General features: G+C 39.1%; 1 protein-coding gene across 1 annotated transcript; it reads right to left on the bottom strand.

Moving 5' to 3' along the window:
• Window positions 1-405: 405 nt before the first annotated feature.
• adcy3b (adenylate cyclase 3b) lies at window positions 406-21,874 on the bottom strand. The gene is made up of 21 exons (XM_079642098.1): window positions 21,765-21,874; window positions 17,539-20,809; window positions 16,756-16,905; window positions 15,220-15,359; window positions 15,019-15,130; window positions 11,999-12,126; window positions 11,145-11,303; window positions 10,897-11,056; window positions 10,625-10,732; window positions 6,102-6,178; window positions 5,733-5,894; window positions 5,480-5,567; window positions 5,146-5,262; window positions 3,850-4,121; window positions 2,971-3,052; window positions 2,619-2,777; window positions 1,945-2,091; window positions 1,692-1,808; window positions 1,384-1,510; window positions 1,178-1,302; window positions 406-907 (listed from the first exon to the last, which is right to left on the bottom strand). The coding sequence occupies exons 2-21, from the start codon at window positions 18,217-18,219 to the stop codon at window positions 728-730; spliced, it is 3,291 nt and encodes a 1,096-aa protein (XP_079498224.1). The 5' UTR covers window positions 18,220-20,809; window positions 21,765-21,874; the 3' UTR covers window positions 406-727.
• Window positions 21,875-22,229: the final 355 nt, after the last annotated feature.

The following is a 22,229-nucleotide window of genomic DNA, read 5'->3' as shown; positions in this document are numbered from 1 at the left end:
CAATGAAACATCACATTAAAATTCATTTGAATGTCTCCAGAGACTTGGATTTAATTCATCCGCTATTTAAAAATTACCATATTGTCTACAAGTGGGATTTCTTTCTCTCCTAACAAACTGCCTACAGCTCAATAAATCATACATCCCTAAATTAATATCCTCCAAGAATAGACTAAAATATAATGTAGGTAAAGGTTTTTTGATCTTGGCTAAACATTAGACTTTAGCACTAAATTAGAACATATTAATCACACAAAATTTATTTACCTGTTTTGACTTCTGGAAATGATCAGCACATTTAAATTCAAATCCTTTCTGATATTTTGATAATAATAACCCTAAAGACTGCAAGATCCAGAAATGAACCGCAAAGATGTAGTGCAAACATATTTATTGACAGTATAAATACAGTGTTATTAAGCTACAATATGTTTACAAAACCTGAGCTCAAGGCAAACAACAAAGGAGATTAATTTATACGTCTGTTCCTAGCTTGTAATTCTCATAGCAGTCCATTATTCAAGTACCAAAGGATAACAATTCCTAAATTCCTCAATTATGTACAATTATACAGAATCAGTTTTAACGTGAGTTGTATAGCATATTATGTGTTGTGTTGGTCTACTTTCATATGCTTTACATTGCTACAGAGCTTATGAAAAAGATCTATGTAAGTCACCTTCTGCTCAGGCTTATCCATAACAGCTTTTCACACAGTGGACAATTTTCAATGGTCCCCAACTTGGTGTGGTAAGGTAGTGGTCATCGGACCGCCATTTTTACTAGGGTTGTCTCTTCCTTTCATGAAGAAGGTGAGCAGCTCCCCTTTCCCTTTGACAAATATAGGCCCTCTTCGGATAAAACGGAAGCTGTAGTTCTTAAGGATGTCGTAGCAGTCCTCTACCACCTGAGGGTAGACATGGACAAAATCAGAAAGTATACAACATCCATTGTACAGTACATAAAAGCAAATGTTGTGTAATTGCAGATAAGATATTGTATTGATACAAAAACCAAGATCAAGACAACAGTAACAAGTGAGTTTAGAGATTATTTTAAAAAGGACACTGAATTGAGTAGTCTAAGATCCTCAGGTAGAGCTTTTCCAGTATAAAACAGTAAATCAAAAATATAACAGGATGTTTTAAAGTGTGTATGTCTGCTTTTGTGTTTGTACCTGGATGTTTCCCATCACTCCAGTAGACTCCATTCTGCTGGCCACATTGACCGTGTTGCCCCAGATGTCATAGTGAGGTTTACGAGCTCCTATCACTCCCGCCAACACTCCCCCCTTATTCAGACCTGAAAACATGGATATATTTAAAAACTTGAAAGATGTGCACCAATACAGGCGTACACAGACACAAACACACACACACTGACCTATTCGGAGCATGAAGTTGTTGAAGGACTGTTTATTGAGGTTGGTGAGGGTGACTTTCATGGCCAAGGCGAAGTCTGCCAGGTCAGCAAGGTGCTGCCAGCGCTCGACCAGAGACTGATCCTCTGGCTGTGAAACAACAGCACAACTTTTTAACATCGTCACCATGTGAAACAACAATTAATGTATGAATAAACAATGGATTGTTTCCAATGTTAAGGAGTATCCAACTAGATGTAATTTGGATTACATTATCAGTTTACAAAAAACATTAATTGAGTGACTTTATTACAAACTACTATGTGCAGACCTTGCGCTTGCTATAGTCGTTGGTGTTGCTCTCTGGAGTGAGTCCTGATGCTGCCATGTAGGTGCTTCCTATTGTCTTGATTTTAGTGATGAAGCGGAACTCTTCTCTATCCAGTAACTGGTGAAGGAAGCGGACATACAATAAATACATAGTAACATTCAAACACAGTTAATCAAATGGACTGTAGGCATTTAAAACCTTAGAGCTGTACCAATTGTTCTCATTTTTTACAACCAGCTGTACAAAAACGTACACTATCAAAGTCTGAGATTATTTCATTGAGAATCCTTAGACACTCGATGCCGCCGTTGTTGATGCCCTCTTCAGTGTAGAAATCAGAAAAGTTGGGGATGGAAGCGAACATCACACCTACTTCATTGTAGGACTGGCTGTACAGCTCCTACAAATGACAAATGACATGGAATTAGTGTGTCTGACTTTATATTGCTTATTTTCTTCTTCAATACGGTTTTTGTTATCATTGATTATTAGATAAACATGAGGATGTGTATTTTGTAAATTGTGTCATTTTTATTTATTTTTGTATCTTTAATATCTTTTTGTATGCATGCATCTTAGTTAAAATTAAGCTGTGTTTTGCTCTGTTCTGCTGTAGCAAATGTAAATTTCCTCTCTGTGGGACGAATAAAGGTTTTCAGATTCAGATTCTGAAAGCCCTTATATGTAGTTTTGAAATATTCCACAAGATGGCACTCATGTGCATTAAATAGCATTGAAATAAGTATAATATACACTACAACTACAATAAGTGGCTTCAGGGCAGTTATTTGTGTTGCACCCTGATGATTTTTAATCCTTTCTGACTTTCCTCACTCATGTCCTTTTTTCTCTCTCACTCCCCCTAAACATCGATATATATATATGTCATACTACAACTTGGCCCTCGCTCGTTCATATCATATGTACCTCGTCTCTTTTCTTAGTGCCCAGGAAGTGTTTGGCCACATGCTCCGGCAGCATGTTGGTGACCAGCGCTTCGTTCCAGCGTCTCATCTCAAACACCCTCTCCTTCTGGTCATGCACGCCAACCTTCCACAGAAACAGCTTCCTGGACTGATGCTCCAACTACACACACACACACACACACACACACACACACACACACACACACACACACACACACACACCGCAGAATCATTATATATTTCAAGATGAAATAGCAAGTTATATGGATGAAAACATTACATCACACATTACACTATATGGCTGTGTGTCAAAAGTGTGATACAGAGTGGGTGTACTGGAGACAGTGACTCACATGCCGGGCAAAGAAGTAGAAGCCAATCATCATCACAATGATCATCATGGTCATGAGGTACTTGGATGGCACTATTGATGTTCTGGAAACAAAATGGAGGCAGAATATTGTATACTGGAACTACAACTGTACTATATAGCCAACAAAACAACTACAGATGGCAGAATATTTATCTTATAGCTTTTTTAAGGCACAGATTGCTGGCGAATAGGTTGAACATCTTTACAAATAGATTTTACCTTTAAACTGCTCATGTTGAAACTTACTTAAGGAGCTTTTTTTTATTATTAGAAGAGTACTGAAAGTTTAGGTACAAATATGCATATTCGGCATTATTTTAAATAACATATTTAAATACAATTATAAAATATATTCTAATTGGCTTATAGTTCCAGGACAGAAAATCCAAACATTGGATAAAGTCGGGTCCAAAATCTTTTGCTTTAAATATTCAAAGGTTTTTATAGAAGGGATTTAGCAAATCTCTTTGTATGCTTACATAAATCAGAAAGTACTGTCAGCAGCTTTAAAAAAAAAATCTATTTCAGTAGCGCTTTTAGGAATACATATGATATAAATAAAGTTTTCGAGGATATATGAACAAACCCTTCTGTATCCTTCAGAATACAGATAGGAATTAAACTGGAACTGCTAATGAAGTGGAGATGTAAGCTCAAAGGTATGAGACCATTTTAAACAGCCTTTAAAGATATGTATTATAACATTCCATACAAATGATCTAAACACCACAGGTAACTCATAGAGGTCAACAAGCAATTCTGAACAATTTAAAAGTTAATGAATCACCTTTATCTGTGTATTTTCATCAAAATTACAAAATGGTACACTGTTCATTTATCTGTTTGAACAATTTCTCACCTGTGCGAGGCAAACTGTATATAGTCATACAGGTCGAAAATGTCCCTCCAGCTGTAGATATTAACGGCTCCTGTTGCTGTGACGACCAGCACCATGAGACCCAGTTTAATCAGATGGCTAACCTGAACCAGCATGGCGGTGGCGATGAGTGACATCACAGCCATGAAGCTGTAGTGCTTTGGGTTCTGTGCACAGCCTCGGTCGCCAAGTGACTCCAACACGGGGCCCGAAGTGCTGTTGAAGATTTGAAGGGACGGAGGTACACAGCTCAGCTGCAATATCAGAGATGAAGGGCATGAGACATTGTCAGTTCACACATGTTATTAGCCCTTTTTGTCACCAAATCCATATTTAGTATGATTTCCAATTTTCTTTCTGATTGGTTTAAAGTTTGCACTGCATATGTGTGCAAATAGGTAGAGAATATTTCATTATTCTCTTTGAAGCTTTTGACATACTGACATTTTCTTGTCACACAAGATGGGTCCATGAGAGTTGGGTCATTTCTTTTTTTTTTTTTACAATATAGTGAAATATATAGATGAAACAGAAGAAAAACTAAATCAGGGTTCAAAAGAAGCACTTACTTTCAGTTTGACGAATTTAGAAAATATCTATTCCACAATGAAGGACATTTTAAAATTGTGAGCACAATTGGTTAATATCTAGGACAAAAGGTGTCTAAACAATAAATAATATATTTATAGTATATTTTCTGCGGGCACAATTGGTAATTTTATACATTAAATATACTGTACGTCAAAAAAACCTCATAACAACTGCAACGACAGGAACAATATTACTTTTTGTGACTTCCGCGTGACAGCTAATACACAGAAATGAATGTTCACTTTAGCGTCCCCTATTCCTGTCAGACATTGAAGGCAGCGTTGTGTGTAACAGGCTGCTCCCTGGGGGCATTGACAAATGAGCCAGCAGGCAGTGAAACAGACATCTAATGGACCCCACTGGGAACATGTAGTCAGACACATAAAAGGCACTGATGGTTTGATGAGGACAAAGTGGAAACAAACTAACTAAAAGACGCCCACACGCTAGGGTAGGGAGATATGATGATATTTACCATGACAGTGGCATTAAATATTATTTGATTTATATGATAAAGTAGCTTAATATTTTCAGGTATTCCATTCACTGGATTAGCAATGTTTATCACATTAGTACAATGTATTCAATCATTTTTTCATAAAACTACATATACTGTGAGAAAAACCTTAGCCACACATATATTAACACAATATGTCAGAGTTTAGTAAAGGTGTCTTTCAATCATACCATGTCAGCAATCACAGCCATGGTAAGAACAAAAATGGCCGCCATGGCCCAGGTGTTTCTGGCCCAGCGTGTGTGATCGATCCACACCGAGAAAGACACCAACCTCTTGGAGAACATCTGTGACAAAAATATATGTTTTACTTCATGTAATGTTTCAATATACTTTACAAGATCAGTGAATCAGTCTTGTGTCACAAAGTACATTTTATAGTCAATTGCCTTTGTGATCGTGTACATTTGGAAATGCTAAAAGGTTGGAAAATGCTGATCAAAGACGTAAAACAAATTGTGTTTCCCATCACCGCAACCATGGATACTAGTTTTGTTTTCTCACCCTGGGGAAGATGGCAGCCAGGGAGCAAACTGTGAGGATGAGCAACAATACCTCTCCTATCGTGAGAGTCACATAGTTCACAGCCAACCTAGAAAAAGAACACACAGATTTAGTACATTTTTAGGTAGAACATCACCATTTTTAAAGGCAGAATTGGTTCCTGTTTGAATTCACAGATGCCCAAGTAGCATTTTAAACTCTCCAGGCATTTAAGTGTGTACTGATTGCAGGTAATAAGACACATTGAGCTCACAGTGGGTCTATGAACACCTCCATTGCTGTGATGAAGAAGAGCACGATGATGCAGCAGCAGAAGGCCGCCCCGCTCCGCTTCTCCTTCTCTGAGGAGTACTGCTCCTCCAACTTTCCATCCACGAAACGCAACAACACAGGGTTGATCTTGTGATCCTTCATTCTGTAGGCAGAATATAAGAAAAAAAACGTTAGAAATGGCTGGAGTTGGGACAAACAAAAGGCCTGTGAGTTGTGTTGTACAACGATTGAGGACCAATTGTACACATTACTTGAAAAAATAATACATTTCTATGACATTTTTTTTTGGTCTCAGCTACTTTAACAGTCTTTATTTTGTCATCTTATTTTATTTGTCAAATGTTCTTACATTTGCTGGGTTTCTCTCTCCAGTAGCTCCTGCTGTAGTCGTTTGTTGATCTCTTGTTCTTCGGCCATCTTATTCTTCTGAGTTTCGGAGCAAGAAAATGAGACATAATAGACATAAGATATAGACATAATCTTCTCTGGTCCCCTCCCCAATCTGATCAATGATGACATGTAGCCTATAGCCGCATGTCATCATTTCAGAGGAGGTTGTCTTGGTGGTGCCCCGCAAACAATGTGGGCTTCGTAAACAATTGGACAGCCTTCTGGGGAAAACCTGGTCTGATTAAGAGAGACGGCATTCATCCTACTTTGGAAGGTGCAAATCTCATTTCGGCAAACATTTCAGGGCTTTGTCGACTTAATCCATGACAAACTGGAGTTGAGACCAGAAGGCAGAGTCGCAGTCTTACACGCTTCTCTGCGCTCTCTCCTAGGCAGTCATCCATAGGAATCCCGAACCCAATAAAATACCCAATATTAACGGTGTGTGTGTCTGCCCAAGGACAATTTAAGGTAAAACCTAATAGAGGTGTCATACATAATAACCTAATAAAAGTAAATGTAACAACTACTACAGTGCAACAAAACAGGAAGATTAAATGTGGTCTCTTAAACATAAGATCTCTAGCATCTAAAGCAATATTGGTAAATGATTTAATATCAGATTATAATATTGATATATGCTGTCTCACTGAAACTTGGTTGAGACATGAAGAATATGTCAGCGTAAATGAGGCCACTCCACCCAGCCATATCAATACTCATATTGCCCGAGCCACGGACCGAGGAGGTGGAGTTGCAGCAATCTTTGACTCAAGTTTACTTATCAATACTAAACAAAAATAAAATTATACCTCCTTTGAAAGCCTCGTTTTTAGTCTTACGCATCCAACCTGGAAAACCAATCTTATTTGTTACAGTGTACCGTGCACCAGGTCCTTATTCAGAATTCTTACCAGATTTCTCTGAGTTTTTATCAACTTTGGTACTTAAAACAGATAAAGTAATTATCGTAGACTTTAATATTCATGTTGACGATGATCAAAATAGCCTTACTGTTGCATTTAACTAAATAAACCAACCCACTGCTATAATCACACTCTCGACCTTGTTCTGACTTATGGTATTGAAATTGAGCAACTATTAGTCGAACGGCATAATCCTGCTTTATCCGACCATTTCTTAGTAACTTTTGAAGTACTGTTACTAGACTACAAAGCATTCGTCAAAAGCTCCTGCAGCAGAAACCTATCTGTTAGTGCTATAGCCAAATTTAAGGAAGAGATTCCACCAATACTTAACTCGATAGCATGTCTGCATGTAAGGGAGGAAACTTATACAAAATGTACACCACCCCAAATTGATCATGTTGTTGATAGTGCTACAGATGCGCTGCGAATAAAATTAGACTCTGTTGCTCCTTTGAAAAAGAAGAAAATAAAACAACATAGATTAGCTCCATGGCATAATGCCGAAACCCGCAAAATAAAGCAAAAGTCGAGACAACTTGAAAGGATATGGCGTTCCACTAAATTTGAAGAATCCCGTTTAATTTGGCATATTACTCTCAATGAATATAAGAAAGCACTGCGTAAAGCAAGAGCAGCCTTATACTCTTCATTAATAGGTGAGAATAAGAATAATGCAAGATTTCTTTTCAGCACTGTAGCCAGGCTGACAGAGAGCCACAGCTCGATTGAGCCTTCTATTCCCATAGCACTCAGTAGTAATGATTTTATGTGCTTTTTTAACGATAAAATTGTAACTCTTAGAAACAAAATTAATGACCTCTTGCCTTTGACCAGTATAGTATTATCAACAGCTCCCGGAAACGTAAGTTCTAATATTACGCTAGAGAGTAAACTAGAATGCTTTTCAGTCATAAACCTTGAACAATTCAATTCAATGATTCTCTTTTCTAAACCATCAACGTGTATCTTAGACCCGATTCCAACTAAGCTATTAAAAGAAGTTTTTCCATTAATTAGCACTTCTTTATTAAATATTATGAATATGTCTTTATTATCAGGCTATGTTCCACAATCATTCAAAGTAGCAGTGATAAAACCGCTTCTTAAAAAGCACAACCTCGATCCAGAGGTTTTAGCCAACTATAGACCTATTTCTAATCTTCCGTTCCTCTCAAAGATTCTTGAGAAAGCAGTCGCAAAACAGCTGTGTGATTACTTAAAAAACTATGATTTATTTGAAGATTTTCAGTCTGGCTTTAGAACACATCATAGCACAGAGACAGCTCTGGTTAAAGTCACAAATGACATTCTACTAGCCTCAGACAAGGGACTTGTCTCTATTCTTGTTTTGCTCGATCTCAGTGCTGCATTTGATACTATCGACCATGATATCCTATTGCAAAGACTAGAGCACTTAGTTGGCATACAGGGAAGTGCTTTAGGCTGGTTTAGGTCCTATCTATCTGAACGCTCTCAGTTTGTACGTGTCAACGATGAATCTTCCACGCAAACCAAAGTTAGCCATGGAGTGCCACAGGGCTCAGTGCTCGGACCTATTTTGTTCACATTATATATGCTTCCGTTAGGCAATATTATAAGGAATCATTCTGTAAACTTTCATTGTTATGCGGATGATACTCAACTATATTTATCAATCAAGCCTGATGAAATTAATCATCTAAATAAAATTCAAGACTGCCTCAAGTACTTAAAAACGTGGATGACCTTACATTTTTTTATGTTAAACACGACCAAAACTGAAGTTATTGTACTTGGCCCGAAGAATCTATGAAACAAATTATCTAAAGATATACTAACTATGGATGGCATTAATTTGGCCTCCAGTGAGACTGTAAGGAATCTTAGTGTTATATTTAATCAGGATTTATCCTTTAACACCCACACAAAATCAATTTCAAGGACCGCCTACTTCCATCTATGTAACATTGCAAAAATCAGGCATATCTTGCCTCAAAACGATGCAGAGAAACTAGTCCCTGCATTTGTTACTTCAAGGCTGGATTATTGTAACTCCTTATTATCAGGGTGTACCAAGAAGTCAGTCAAGTCGCTTCAGCTGATTCAAAATGCTACAGCTCGTGTACTAACCAGAGTTAGGAAAAGGGACCACATTACTCCTGTTTTGGCTGCCTTACACTGGCTCCCTATAGAACACAGGATAGAATTTTAAATGATTCTTCTCGCCTACAAAGCCCTTAATGGGCAGGCGCCATCTTACCTTAAAGAACTCATTATACCCTACTCTCCTACTAGGGCATTGCGTTCCAAGAATGCAGGGTTGTTGGTTGTTCCTAGAGTCTCTGAAAGTACAATGGTAGCCAGAGCCTTTTCTTATCAAGCTCCACTTTTGTGGAATCAGCTTCCAGTTTGTGTTCGGGCGGCAGACACCCTATCCGTTTTTAAGAGTGCGCTTAATACCTTCCTTTTTGATAAAGCTTATAGTTAGGGCTGATTAGATTCAGCCCCTAGTTTTGCTGATATAGGCTTAGTTTGTCGGGGGACATCTTACTTCTTCCTTCTCTCTGTCTATACCTTTGTACTCTCATGTTCCGATTAACCCAGCTTCCCCAAATGTCTTTCTTTTTGGTGTCTATATACGCCGGGATCCGGAGTCATGGATGATACTGCGGTCCTGTGTCATGGATCGCGAGTCCTGGATCTTGAGTCGTGGCTGTGGTCCTGGATCATAAGTCCTGGATGGATATCCTCGTGGATTCATCTTCCTATTATACACACATGCATTTCCAAACATTTGGACTATCTATGTTGCAAATGTATTATCTTTTCAATTTACACACGGCATCTATTGCACGTCTGTCCGTCCTGGGAGAGGGATCCCTCCTCTGTTGCTCTCCCTGAGGTTTCTCCCATTTTTTTTTTCCCAACTGTGGGTTTTCTCCGGAAGTTTTTCCTTGTACGATGTGAGGGTCTAAGGACAGAGGGTGTCGTATTGTCATACTGATATTCTGTACAAACTGTGAAGTCCACTGAGACAAATGTAACATTTGTGATATTGGGCTATATAAATACACATTGATTGATTGATTGATTTACATGGGTTAGATTACCAATTTTGTATTGTGCATTTAATGCTATTTAGGATAACGTGTGCATTTGTATGTATGGGTTATAATAATAATAATAATAATAATACATTACATTTATATAGCGCTTTTCCTGGTGCTCAAAGTGCTTACAATCAAGTAGTTATTAGCAAGTTATAATACCTCTTTCAAATCAGCACAGCTCTCCACTTTAAATACAGTATATAGTATTTGTCATATGTAAATATTGTTAATTTGTTATAATAGTCTTAAAATAGTTTTTTTTAAATAGATTTTCATTTTTTTTTACGTATTCTTCTTTCTGTGTCTTTGTATGCACCGCATATACCAAAGAAAATGTGTCATATGTGTTAACCTACTTGGTAATTAAAACTGATTCTGATTCTGAAGTAGACTCTTTGGCCATCTGTACTCATATGAGGATGTTGGTTTATATATAATGAATAAAAACATTTATCATAGTTCACCTCCTGTATACAGTCAGCGGCCGTTAATTGGGGTGAGGTGGCATTCCCATTGGTTACTGTAGTGTTGATTAACTGGTTTGAATTTGTGTTGGACAACATCCCAGGTTTCTGAGGGGGAGAAGCAGAAACATATCTGTTAATGCTATTATGTGTGCATAGAAAATGGGTATTTCTAAAAAAAAATACTTATACTTTGTTTTTGATACAAGCTAAACATAGGTCATGATCAAACAAACAATGACAATGCCCCGAAAGACAGTTCGCTGACTCACATTTGCATTGAGCCCATTGGCCGCCTGTTTAGGCACCAGCACCAGGTAAGTGTCGATGCCTTTCTCCATCAGGTACTCGCACCTCTCCCCGCCCTCCCCCGGCTCCAGGTCAAAACCTCCGAGCAGACAGTCCTTGGTTGTCTGGGAAATGTGCACTCTCCTGTGGAGCACACAAAACTCTTGAAATAAACCACAAAGAAGAATTTAATCACTCCCGCTGACAGTGAAATAAAGCATTGCTCTCTTACCCAGGTATCCCCCCAGATTCCATCTTATTGGCTACAGTTACGTCTGTGGACCAAACGTCAAACTGCCACTTCTTCTGCCCCAGCACCCCCCCCAGCACGGTGCCTGTGTGGACGCCCACACGCATGTCCACTTCAGTTTTAGTCTTCTCTCGTACGTACCTAAGAAAGGAGGGGAACGTGGGAGATCTCTGTAGTTATCTTTGAAGTCATTATGTCACGAATAGCCCACTCTTCTTCGTCTGTATTCTCTTTCATGTCTATTTTTCAGGTTTTATCCCATATTATTGATAGAAGTCTAAGATTAATTGGCATTGTTTCTTTTTCTCTTTTCTCTCCTACTTTGGGGACTATTTTAAGTGTTGAGTGGCAAAATATCCCTCATCTAATTTCTTCCTTTACTCATTTATATCTTTAATTATTGAGATTGCCTTTTGTCATATATTTCATTTCATTTTTATTTGTTCCGTTCATGGTATGCACAACTTAATGTAGGCTATAACAATTATTTACAAAACATGTTTCTATAAACACACAGCATACCCGAAAAGGAGCAGGGAGAAGAACATTTTCTTATATTACCTGCCCCTTTCTCAAAAGAAAAATAAACAATAGAAATAGATGGTCTGTCCTTCATATTTTCTTATTCACAGCTAATCATAACAGTATCGTAGGAAAATAAGAGAAACACAAAAACTTACAAAAAAATACTTAGTTCCCACTTGACAGTTAACTGAAAGAAACAAAACAAAAAATATATATATACACAATATGTACAAATAAAACCACCATAATACAAACTCTACATTAATACTACCCCTTCTTTTCCATTTTTTGCCAATGAAATCACTACTTACGATATTGCATCCACCATGGCGAGGCCCATATTTATGGAGCAGGCAGCGTGGTCCTCTCTGAAATCAGGAAGACCACAGATGCAATAGTAACAGTCTCCAAGGATCTTAATCCTCAGTTGGTGATGGTCCTTCAAGACAGCACGAGGAGAAAGAATGGTGCATACTTAAAATACGTGTAAGTGTAGCAAATACAAAAACATTGTCAATATATACAAATCAAAGAATATACATATGTTATGTTCTGCTTCTTTCGACTCTCCTATCAAACAGAAAGTCAAAAGTCACTATAAGCCGCATTCACACCGCAGGACTTTCCCTGGTACTTTGGTTCTTTAGTTCCGTTAATACCAATAATGTCGCGTTCACACCGCCGGGACTACTCAGTGCCGGGAACTCTTTTGGCCATTTTCAGTCCCTGCTAGAGAGGTTGTACGAACCTGGTGATAAAAGAGTGCCAATTTATATTCTATTTCTATTGGCTGGGCGAATTGCAATATATAATAAATACATAAAGATAAAGTCCATTGTTATAATGGGGTATTTTATTTGTAAATTACCCTTATAACCCAGCCTCATGGTGCACATGATTCTTTGCTTGGACATTTTGTTGGTTTGAGTCATTTGAGCTCGGATTTGAGTAGGGACATAAAGTAACACGTATTTTAGGAAGATATGAACTTCATCTTGGTTAAGTTGATGCTGAATTCACTATTTAGTAGATAATCATGTGACACTTTATCTTTGAACTACAGTCTGTCTGCTGAGCCTACCTATTACAGCGGGTGGGCTTTATACCCCCTCCCCCGTGTAGTTCTTCTTCTCTCGTTTTTTTTGTACTCGCCGTGAAGTTGTTTTGCGGCCTGCCAGTAAACCCAGAGAAGAAGAAGACGAAGTGACGTCTGCGTAATCTTGCCTCAGGGAAAGTACTGCGGTGTGAATGCGATTGGCACTAGCCCCCTGGCGGATTCAGTGCCGTGGTACTTTAGTTCCGGCACTAAAGTACGGCAAGTCCTGCGGTGTGAAAGCGGCTATTGTGCTTAAGTGCTTAGTAGAACTACTGAAAGGACCTTAAGTGGTGACTTTTTGACTACAGATCGGGTCCAAAACTAGCAAGCCACATGAATGTCTGGGAGCAAATTAATTTTATTAATTTTATTTGCTACACAAATATGGCGAGGATCCGTTGAATTTTCGGAATATTGGGTTTCAGATTCGAATTTTCCAAAGGGGGGTTCATTTAGCATGAAACACTTGAGATAAGTAAAGGATAAGTTAAAAAAGAAAGTAGAAGGAAAGTGAGGTCAAAGAAAACTATTTCTGCAAAAAAAGTTAGCAATGATTGAGAGCATGGGCGTAATTTCCACTGGGGACAGGGGGGACATGTCCCCCCCACTTTTCAAAATCCCATTTGTGTCCCCCCCACTTTTTAAATGTGTTTATTATTTTATTTTTACGCAAGCGGTCATCGTCACGGAGGAGCGTCTGTGTGTGTGTGGGGCACGAGCCCATCTTGTGAGAGAGAGAGAGAGAGAGAGAGAGAGCGAGAGAGAGAGGGAGAGGGAGAGAGAGAGATTTTTGTTAGCATTTGGTGCTAGCTCGGAGCTAACGGAGATTAGTGGCTGTTTCAACAATAAGGAGAGGGAGAGCTCTTTCCTGTCAGACTTTGAGAGACTGAGAGAGAGAGAGAAAGAGAGAGAGATAGAGAGAGAGACTGAGAGAGAGACTGAGAGAGTTACAGGGGTTGAGGTTAGCATTTGGTGCTAGCTTGGACTGGAGCTAATGGAGATTAGAAGCTGTTTCAACAATAAGGAGAGGGAGAGTCCTCTCCTGTGTGACTAAGAGAGATAACATCAGCTCAGGGAAGTAAAGGACTCTGAGGGATTAGATTGTAAACTTTAGTCTAAGTTATCTCAGTGGGTCTCAAATGGTTTGTTCATCTATGTAAACAAATATTTCCATATTAGTTGTATATAAAATAAGAAATCCTTCCAATGTGTACTATTAGGTCAGTACAAAAAAAAAAAAAACACAGTTTGAAAGGGGAGTGATTAGTCAAATATGCATAAATATAAATAAAGAATGCAGACTAGGTAAAATAAAGATAGGAGAGAGGAGTTTATCAAATATTTTGTATTGGTTGTGAGCATATTCTAATGTTTTTTTGTTTATTGAAATATATACAGTTCTGTTTCATATGAGTGTTGAGAGCTTTATCCATACATCTCTTAATGTAGCCCTCAAAGTGCACCAGATTGATGCATTTAACTTCAATTTTAAGAAAAAACTATTCCCGGGGTGCATGCCCCCGGACCCCAGACTAGAGGATGTGAGGTCATCAGAAATAAAACAGGTTCACATGGATAGGATACTAGATAAGTGTGCACACTCATTATATACACTACACATTTTTCTTGGATTTGTTAACACCATAGTCCCTAATATATTTGTAGAAAGGAAGGAAATTGAATTAAATTGAGAAAATGTTTCATTGCGGAGGACCCCCTGTTTTGTGTCCCCCCCACTTCTCAAACCAAAGTTACACCCTTGATTGAGATTAAGACCTGAACATTTCAGATGTGTGTATCTCAAACTGCACTGCAACTTTTATTCATGTACCTTTGTTATTCATGTTTTATTTACTTTGCTTTTAAATGAGTGCTTTTAAATGCCATTTTATAATATGTTTCTTAATGCTCTTAATGTCTTTGATTTTTGTAAAGCACTTTGAATTGCCTTGTGTTGAAAGGTGCTATATAAATAAACTTGCCTTGCCTTTCTTCTAGGTTTTATTTTTGTTTTAATTAGTGGTATTGTTATTATGTGTGTGCACGTGTCTATTCCCTCCTTGTGTCATAATAACAGATACAATCAAGAAAAAGTTGAATTATATCTTTAAAACCATGGAAAAGGATATATCAGCCAAATAAAACATAACCAGTACTTCTATTAAGAATATACCAAACAATATATTGTCAAATCTAGGAAAGAAAAAAGGAGAGAATACAGTAAACCTGACTCACTTCTGCCAGTTGGTCGAAGAGGGCAAACAGTTCATTGAGCAGCTTCACAAGCTCCTGGGCGCTGCAGGCGGAGGACAGCTGGGTGAAGCCAACTATGTCAGCAAACAGGATACTGGAACACGAGGGAAGAGGTGTAACATTCAGAAACCTTCCCGTAACAAATACCATCAATACACTGCAACAAAAATGTGTGGTCCCAACCTGACGTTTTCATGGCGGTACATGTACATGGTGTTGAACTGCTGCTGCTGCTGGCCCCCGAGCTCACTGGCCTGGTTCTTCATGCCCTGCAGCATCTCGTCTGCAATGTGTTTGGGCAGGATGGACAGTAATAGTTCCTCCTATATGGAGAAAACACAGGATGAACAGTGAGCCTTGTCAGGTTCAGTACTGACACAAAGATTGTCCCATGTGTACGTTTTTGCATTTGTGTGCATAGCATGACTGAGGTAGAGAAGGGATTCTCACGAGATCCTGCCAATGTGTTCCTCTTGGTTGGGTCTGTCTGTCTTCTATTAAGCCCCCCAATGAAAAGACACTTGGGGAATTTTATTCATTCTCTTTTTGTCTTCCACATACTGTTACTATACCATTATTCCTCATCTTTTCAACCCTATAGAACAACTCTACAACAACCTTGCTCTCTTATTCCCAGAAATGGTCACATCACAGCAAGAAATGTGAGATGTGATTAAACAGAGTAATTTAATTAATTAGATTAAGGTTGGAGTAAAAACATGGTATAGTATATTTGGCTGTAATAAATCAAACTAATGTATTAGGAATACTGTATCATTGTGAGTTTATTGAGAACATGATTGCAGAGAAAAAGTAAAAAGTTTGTATAGTTCATTTCTTAGGACAACTTTGAGGATTCAGATTCAAATTAATCATTCAAAAATATAATCATAAATTATTTTAATGTGTTATTATAGGTTAAGATAAACTGTATTAATCCCTTGGTGAAATTCATAAGCTATCTGGCAGTATATAAAGTAAAGAAAACAAGTTCCAAGTTAAATACCTTCAACAATAAAGGGATGAACGCTTTAATGCTTCAATAATTATAATAAATATAACTGCAAATGAGCCCTTGTGCAACATAGGTACACTTCCTATGGTACTTTAAGTTCATTTTGATGCTTAACCTTTGCACTTTTACTCACTTTACATTTTGAATGCATGAATTTTACTGAACATATTAGTAGAATTGCTTCTTTTAACATGTGTTTAATCTTGTATACGTGTGACTTGCCTTTACATTCCAACCCCTCATTTCTGAAAGACAAATTAAAGCCTAAATAGATCATTTATAAACAATTGGACCAAAATCAAAACATTATGGAGAAAGCTGGCAGCTGCAAAAAGTACCATAGAGAAAGAAAAACGGATAGACACAGATAAGTTCACATAAGGGGAAAGGAAGAGCTATTAAAATAAAAACAAATTCCTAAATCTAAATGTATCCTTCAACAATTTAGGTTTTGTTGGCACAGAGCTTAATCCGTCCATATTGTGCTCGGTCCCTCGCGGTGGCTGAGCTGGTGAAAACAAGTCTGTCTAATCACCCATTTATCCTCGAGCTCAGCACAACACATTATAATTAGGCAGAACAGCGTGTCCTTCCTCACCGGTGTGTTTGCGTATAATGTGTATGTGTGTGTCCAAATTAGGAAATGAATGATCTCATTAGGCAAAGTCTACCTGTAATTGTGTATTTGTGTGTGCCACGTTTACCTGCTGGGTGCTCTCCTCCTCCAGTGTGACTTTGACCTGTAGTGACTGACGGGCCTCCAAAAATGCTGTCCTGTACTTCCTGTCCGCCATGTAGTACGACAACACACCCACTGAGGCTGAGCACAGGTACAGCATCATGTTGGCTAGGAGCTGAAGACAGGATGTTTGTTTGTTTACTGATAGTAAGTTTCCTCATTCTGTCAATGTGTATTGTTTTTTGTAGTTCTCATACATTGAATTGAATATGGGAATCAGTTTTGTAAAGAATAATCAGCTGGATTCAGAACATGTATGTCTTGCTTCTAACAGATGTATTGAACCTTTCAGTGAAGAAAGACAATTTTCTGCAATGTAGGCCTATTTTGATCCGAGACTAAAATATAGCTGAAAATTGAAATACATGTAAATATAGTCAGTGTAAATTCTCTACAGAAATATATAATTTTCAAATATATACCATTGAGACTATTCTGGCTATAGTGCAAGTAAATCTCCACCTGGGTACATCAAGAATTCAACTTGCTTAAGGTGGAACTTTTGCAAAATGACAATATTTACATACAAAAACTTAAAGAAATTACCATTGTGTTTACAATCATTTTTTATAATGTCAATACAAATTGTTAATGGGCCAAATTTGGCCATGAATTAAGGATCATGCAATACCCTGAAAGCATCGAATCTTCAGTGCCTTACTGTCCTGTATGACCATTTTGGGCTTCTTTTCATTTTTTAGGTTTCAGGTGCTTTGTCATTTATCACTTTACAGGGGACCATATTTACCTGTCTAACCAGCATGGGCCCCTGCAGGTCATCCTCGGACTTCTGAGCCACAGTCACCCCCAGCACCAGGGTGTGTATCCCAGAGGAGAGGGCCGTGAGACGGAGCAGCGGCCCCAGGTCCAGCGGAAGGGTCAGAAAGCTGGAGAAAGTGAAAAAGGCCTGCCAGCCCACAGAGTCACTTCCTTGGGGGAAACGCTCATAATTCAGACACATGTAACACAAAACGTGCACGTTTATCATCAGCCACAGAATGTACGGCACTGCTCCGCGCGCCACCGGTGACGCGGGAAGCTTCTGCAGCCGGCACAGCGCGTACAGCCCCGCGTCCGCAGACAGCCCCACCGCGGCGACCACCACCATGGCCAGTTTGTCCTTAGTGTACACCACCACGCACATGATGATGATGAAGCTGTTGAAAAGAGCGGCAAACAACGCCAGCACGAGCAGGTTTTCTTGTCTTTGTCTGCGGAAGTAGTTCTGGTAAATTCTCTCCAGTGACTCTGGAGCAAACGCAAGGCGCGCCGCGCGCGGCAGGCAGCGGCAGCATCTCGACTGGAGCACGGTCACTTCACGGGTCTGAGACTCACCGTGACCCGTGTCACTGGGACCCTGAACCGAATTCTCCACCGAGTACTCTGCAGACTGCTCTGTGTCTGTCGTGGGGATCCGGTTCAAAGACATGTTGGTTTAGTAAAGACTATCCTGATGGTTCCTAATACTGTTTATCAATGCCAAAATCCATGGAAAAGTATCACAAGTAATAACATCGTGAAACTTTTTTTATGCAAAAATTAATCCATGGTAATGAAAAGCATTTTAGTATTAACAATCATAACATCCCAGGGAGTTTTAGGCATCAAAACGTGCTCTCCTTCTTAATTATATGGTGTCAATAGCTTCCTTTAAAGTACTTTACATTACAGTTATGAAGATGCTGCTCCACCCCAGGCTGCTTCAGTGGAAATACTTCTTCTTCCTTGCTGCTGGAGTCCTGTGTGCTGCCATGGTAGACCAACAAAACCCTGAGCCACAGGTGGATATCCATTTGCCAGCAACATATAATCTTTGCAGAGAGGGCATTATAAGTATATGTAGGCAAAAGGGCATTTTATTCTGATGTACGGATCCATATTTCTCCTTACTCCGGTACGATCTGCACGACAGACTGTACTTCAAGATGCTCTTCAGTTTTCTGATGTTATTCTTCGTTTCTCTCTCCTCCCACCCTCCCCCTCCTTTTTCTAAACACCAAGTCCTCTGTTACTTTTGCTAAGATGAAGCCAAAGTGACTACCAGATTGCAATCATGTTTGGGAAGTGTGGGAAAGCTGGTGTGAAGAAGTAAGGGAGAAGGATTATTATCCACTCTTTGAAAAAATTAATTTTCTACCAGTACCAACAAATACACTTGTTTTTTCTCTGACAAATTTACTTTTGACAGTGTTATGTTAAAAAAAATACAAAAATGTTATTTAGCATTCCAATAAAACAGACAGGAAAAGAAAATTGAATTGAAATTAAAAGTTCTGTATGCCAACACCTAATACCATATATCTACCTCAAATAAGTATTTTGAAATCTACATTTTCTGTACATTTTCATTAACACTCAAGTGCACACACAATCTTCCAAGATTTCCATATTCAAATAAATACACAAACACATGCTTGGATAAAATGTATTCTTATTTTTTTTTAACACTCAATTATACATCTTTACGACACGATTGTCAGGTATGCAAATTTGCTTTTCATTTAAAAGAGTATTTGATTCAAATTCGGTATTCATATTTTACGTCAGTTTGAATATGCAATAATGCAAGAACATGCATATGCACACACATGCACTCTTAGCATTTGGCCACAGATCTGAGCGCTTCTATCAGTCTCTGTGTGTGTTGGTTGTCTGCGGTGATTTTCCTATCATGCCACTGAGGGCACTTCCCAAAGCCAACAGTATAGCCACAGAAACTCCCAGAGTCCCCAAACTCCCCAGAGCTGCGGTAGCCAGCGCTGCAGCCCCCAGTGCCCCGGCTCCGATAGGTGCTGCTGCTGCGGTGACCGTCTCCATGCCGATTCCTTTAATTAGCTCTGGCCCCGTGAGAAGGCCCCTTTGTAGATTCACCTGAGTGTTGAACGGGCTCTTTGGTGCACCCAGGACAAACGCCCCTACTGCAACTAGGGTGATTTGTAAAAGTTCTGATATTGTTAGGGGTGTCGAATTCACTGCTGGGCCGAGCGTTGACAGAAGTGCACCAATAACGACTGACCCTAGAGCTGCTAACGTTGTGTTTTTAGACCCAAACGCCTGTTTTGCTGCAACGCTTGCAGCTCCGAGCGACACCCCTGCAGCTGTAGCCGCTCCTAATGTTCCCCCCATGCTGCTCCGGGATCCTAGAGAAGAATTTGAATGCAGTATGGCTCTAAGAGAAGCAGATGATATTATGGCAGCTCCCAAAGCGATCTTTCCAGCCGCCTCTGGCCCAAGCGCAACCGTGGCCACTGTTCCCAGACCAGCTCCGAGCAGGCCTGCGGACAAATACGCAACCCAGAGGACCGACTGCAGCATCAAAACCACCTCCGCTTCAGACCCTTCTCCTGCTCCACCTGCCCCTAAACCAACCGAAAATCCCAGTATACCCACAAAAACAGAGTAGAAGAATATCCTCTCCAGGAGTTTGCACCCGCTTTTAGATTTTGGTTTTTGGGTTATTCTCTCCGTCAGAGCCTTTCGAAGGGCACAAAGCACGGAGATGGTCAATCCCATGATGAAGAGTCCAACCATGACTCCCATTCTTCCGTACAGGACACTGAGGTAGAGTGTGGTGAAGATGATCAACAGAGCTGTGCTCATGTCGTTGATATTGGAGTATGAGTAGACTACAAGGACCAGAATGCCTTGGATGGCGATGCAGATCCATGGAGGAAGGATGCCTGCTAACACTCCAGTAGTGACAGCACCAAGCACAACAGAGGCTCCCGTCGTGGCCTCCTCTAACCAAGGCAACCTCGCTCCAACTTTATTCAACAGCTTCATCACCATGGCAGCAAGGAGGAAACCACTTCCCAGAGAAATGAGCAGTGAGGTGAACACGAGACACGCTGTCACCACGCCGACCCCAGTGGATCCGGCTCGTCCAGCAGCCAGAGTTGCAGCAGACAGCAGGGCGCCATCTTCAGTCAGTGAGGGCTCTACTGCGAATAATGCAGCTTCTCCAAAAGCAAATCCTGCTGCTGCACTTTGTAGGATCGTCTGCACTGCACCAAAAGCACCTAGGAGAGGAAAAGAAACAAAGATATGATATATAATAATTTGTTTACAAGGTTGAAATGAACTAAGTACATTTACTTCAATGCCAACAACAATTGTACACATGAAGTTCAGTTTAGTGGAACTGCATTACGGAAAATGTAGGTTTCAGAGTTTTTTTGAGCACAATTTACAGTATTTTTAGATTTTTCTTCTTTTAATTTTTTTATTATTAATCAATCTTTAGTTTTAACAATTATCATATCATCAAATAACATTCATTAATTTTGAATGTAAATATTGCACTTTTTCCAAACCCTTTTCCGACAGCTCGTATAGTTACTTTTATTTATCAATAAAAAATGATGATCAAATTGTAAAACATGTTGTCTTGCCGAATGTCCTATGTTTTTAAAGCATCTGCAATAATCCAATAGCAATAGAGTACACATTTGCCATTCTAAATTAGGAGTATTTTTACTCTATGTATATTAACATAATACATTACTTTTATTGACTAACTATTAAATGCAGGAGTTTTACTTGAAATTAAGTTATTTTATATTGCGGTAGATATACTATTCAGTACTAAGTAGTAGAGGATCTGAATACTTGTACTTTCTCAACTCGAAAAATGTCTCCTGTCACTTTAAGACGAAAGTGAAACCACTGAAATGGATCCACGCTGAAACTTAAAACTAGGAACACTTTCTGAACTACGAAAGAACAACAAACATTTCAAACAGACCATTTCATTACCCCCACCCTTGTGTCAGTGCAGTTAATTATCTGCAATAAATAGTTATCTGTACTCTGCTTCATTATGGTACAACAACAGCAACGCTGTCACATGGCTGCAGATATGAACTCTGAATCATCTGTCCAGCAAATGAGAGCAGCTGATTGAATATCTGATATACTGTTATTTATCTCAAGTTTAGCTCTATTGTTTTAAGTGTATCTCTTAAATAGTCTTACCAAGGCTTGTTTCTGCCATGGATTCTTGAGACTGCTTCTGCATGAAGCTCAGGCACAAAACACAGGCTCCACCTTTTCCTGTCTGATGCCACTTTTCACCCACAGAGGGCAGACCGCAGACACAACCATAATAAAGATAAGTGAATGGTTGACATTCAGTAAAGTTATACCTCATATCAAAATGTGTTTAAACGGTCAGCTGTTCCTGTTAGTACAGTCTGTAAACATATTCTAAATAAATGCAGTAATAACTGTTTTTTTTTCTCCAACAGAATATGCATTTGTGTTCTAAACAATTGTTTTATTTTTGCAGGTTTAATTGAGGCTTAACCAGTTAAAATCTCACTTATTCACAAGCACAATACAAACCAGGACACATGTTGCAATGCATGATTTCAGTTTTTTAAATTGTTTTAATATATATAGTTAAGAGATAAAGAGGGAAGTCAGGGGATGTTATAAAAA

Source organism: Notothenia rossii (genome assembly GCF_949606895.1).
Source record: "Notothenia rossii genome assembly, chromosome: 8".
NCBI classification, from domain to species: domain Eukaryota; kingdom Metazoa; phylum Chordata; class Actinopteri; order Perciformes; family Nototheniidae; genus Notothenia; species Notothenia rossii.
Note: the sequence above shows the minus strand (reverse complement) of the source record. Positions and strands in the feature narration are given on the sequence as shown.

Bases quoted from the DNA above. Each gene is read 5' to 3' on its own strand.
- adcy3b (XM_079642098.1), bottom strand. From the start codon at position 18,219: ATGTCTTTGAACCGGATCCCCACGACAGACACAGAGCAGTCTGCAGAG. The intron at 15,131-15,219 runs GTTGGGACCACA...CTCGTGTTCCAG, and splicing joins TACCGCCATGAAAACGTCAG to TATCCTGTTTGCTGACATAG. The intron at 11,304-11,998 runs GTAAGTAGTGAT...CTCCTTTCTTAG, and splicing joins GCCATGGTGGATGCAATATC to GTACGTACGAGAGAAGACTA.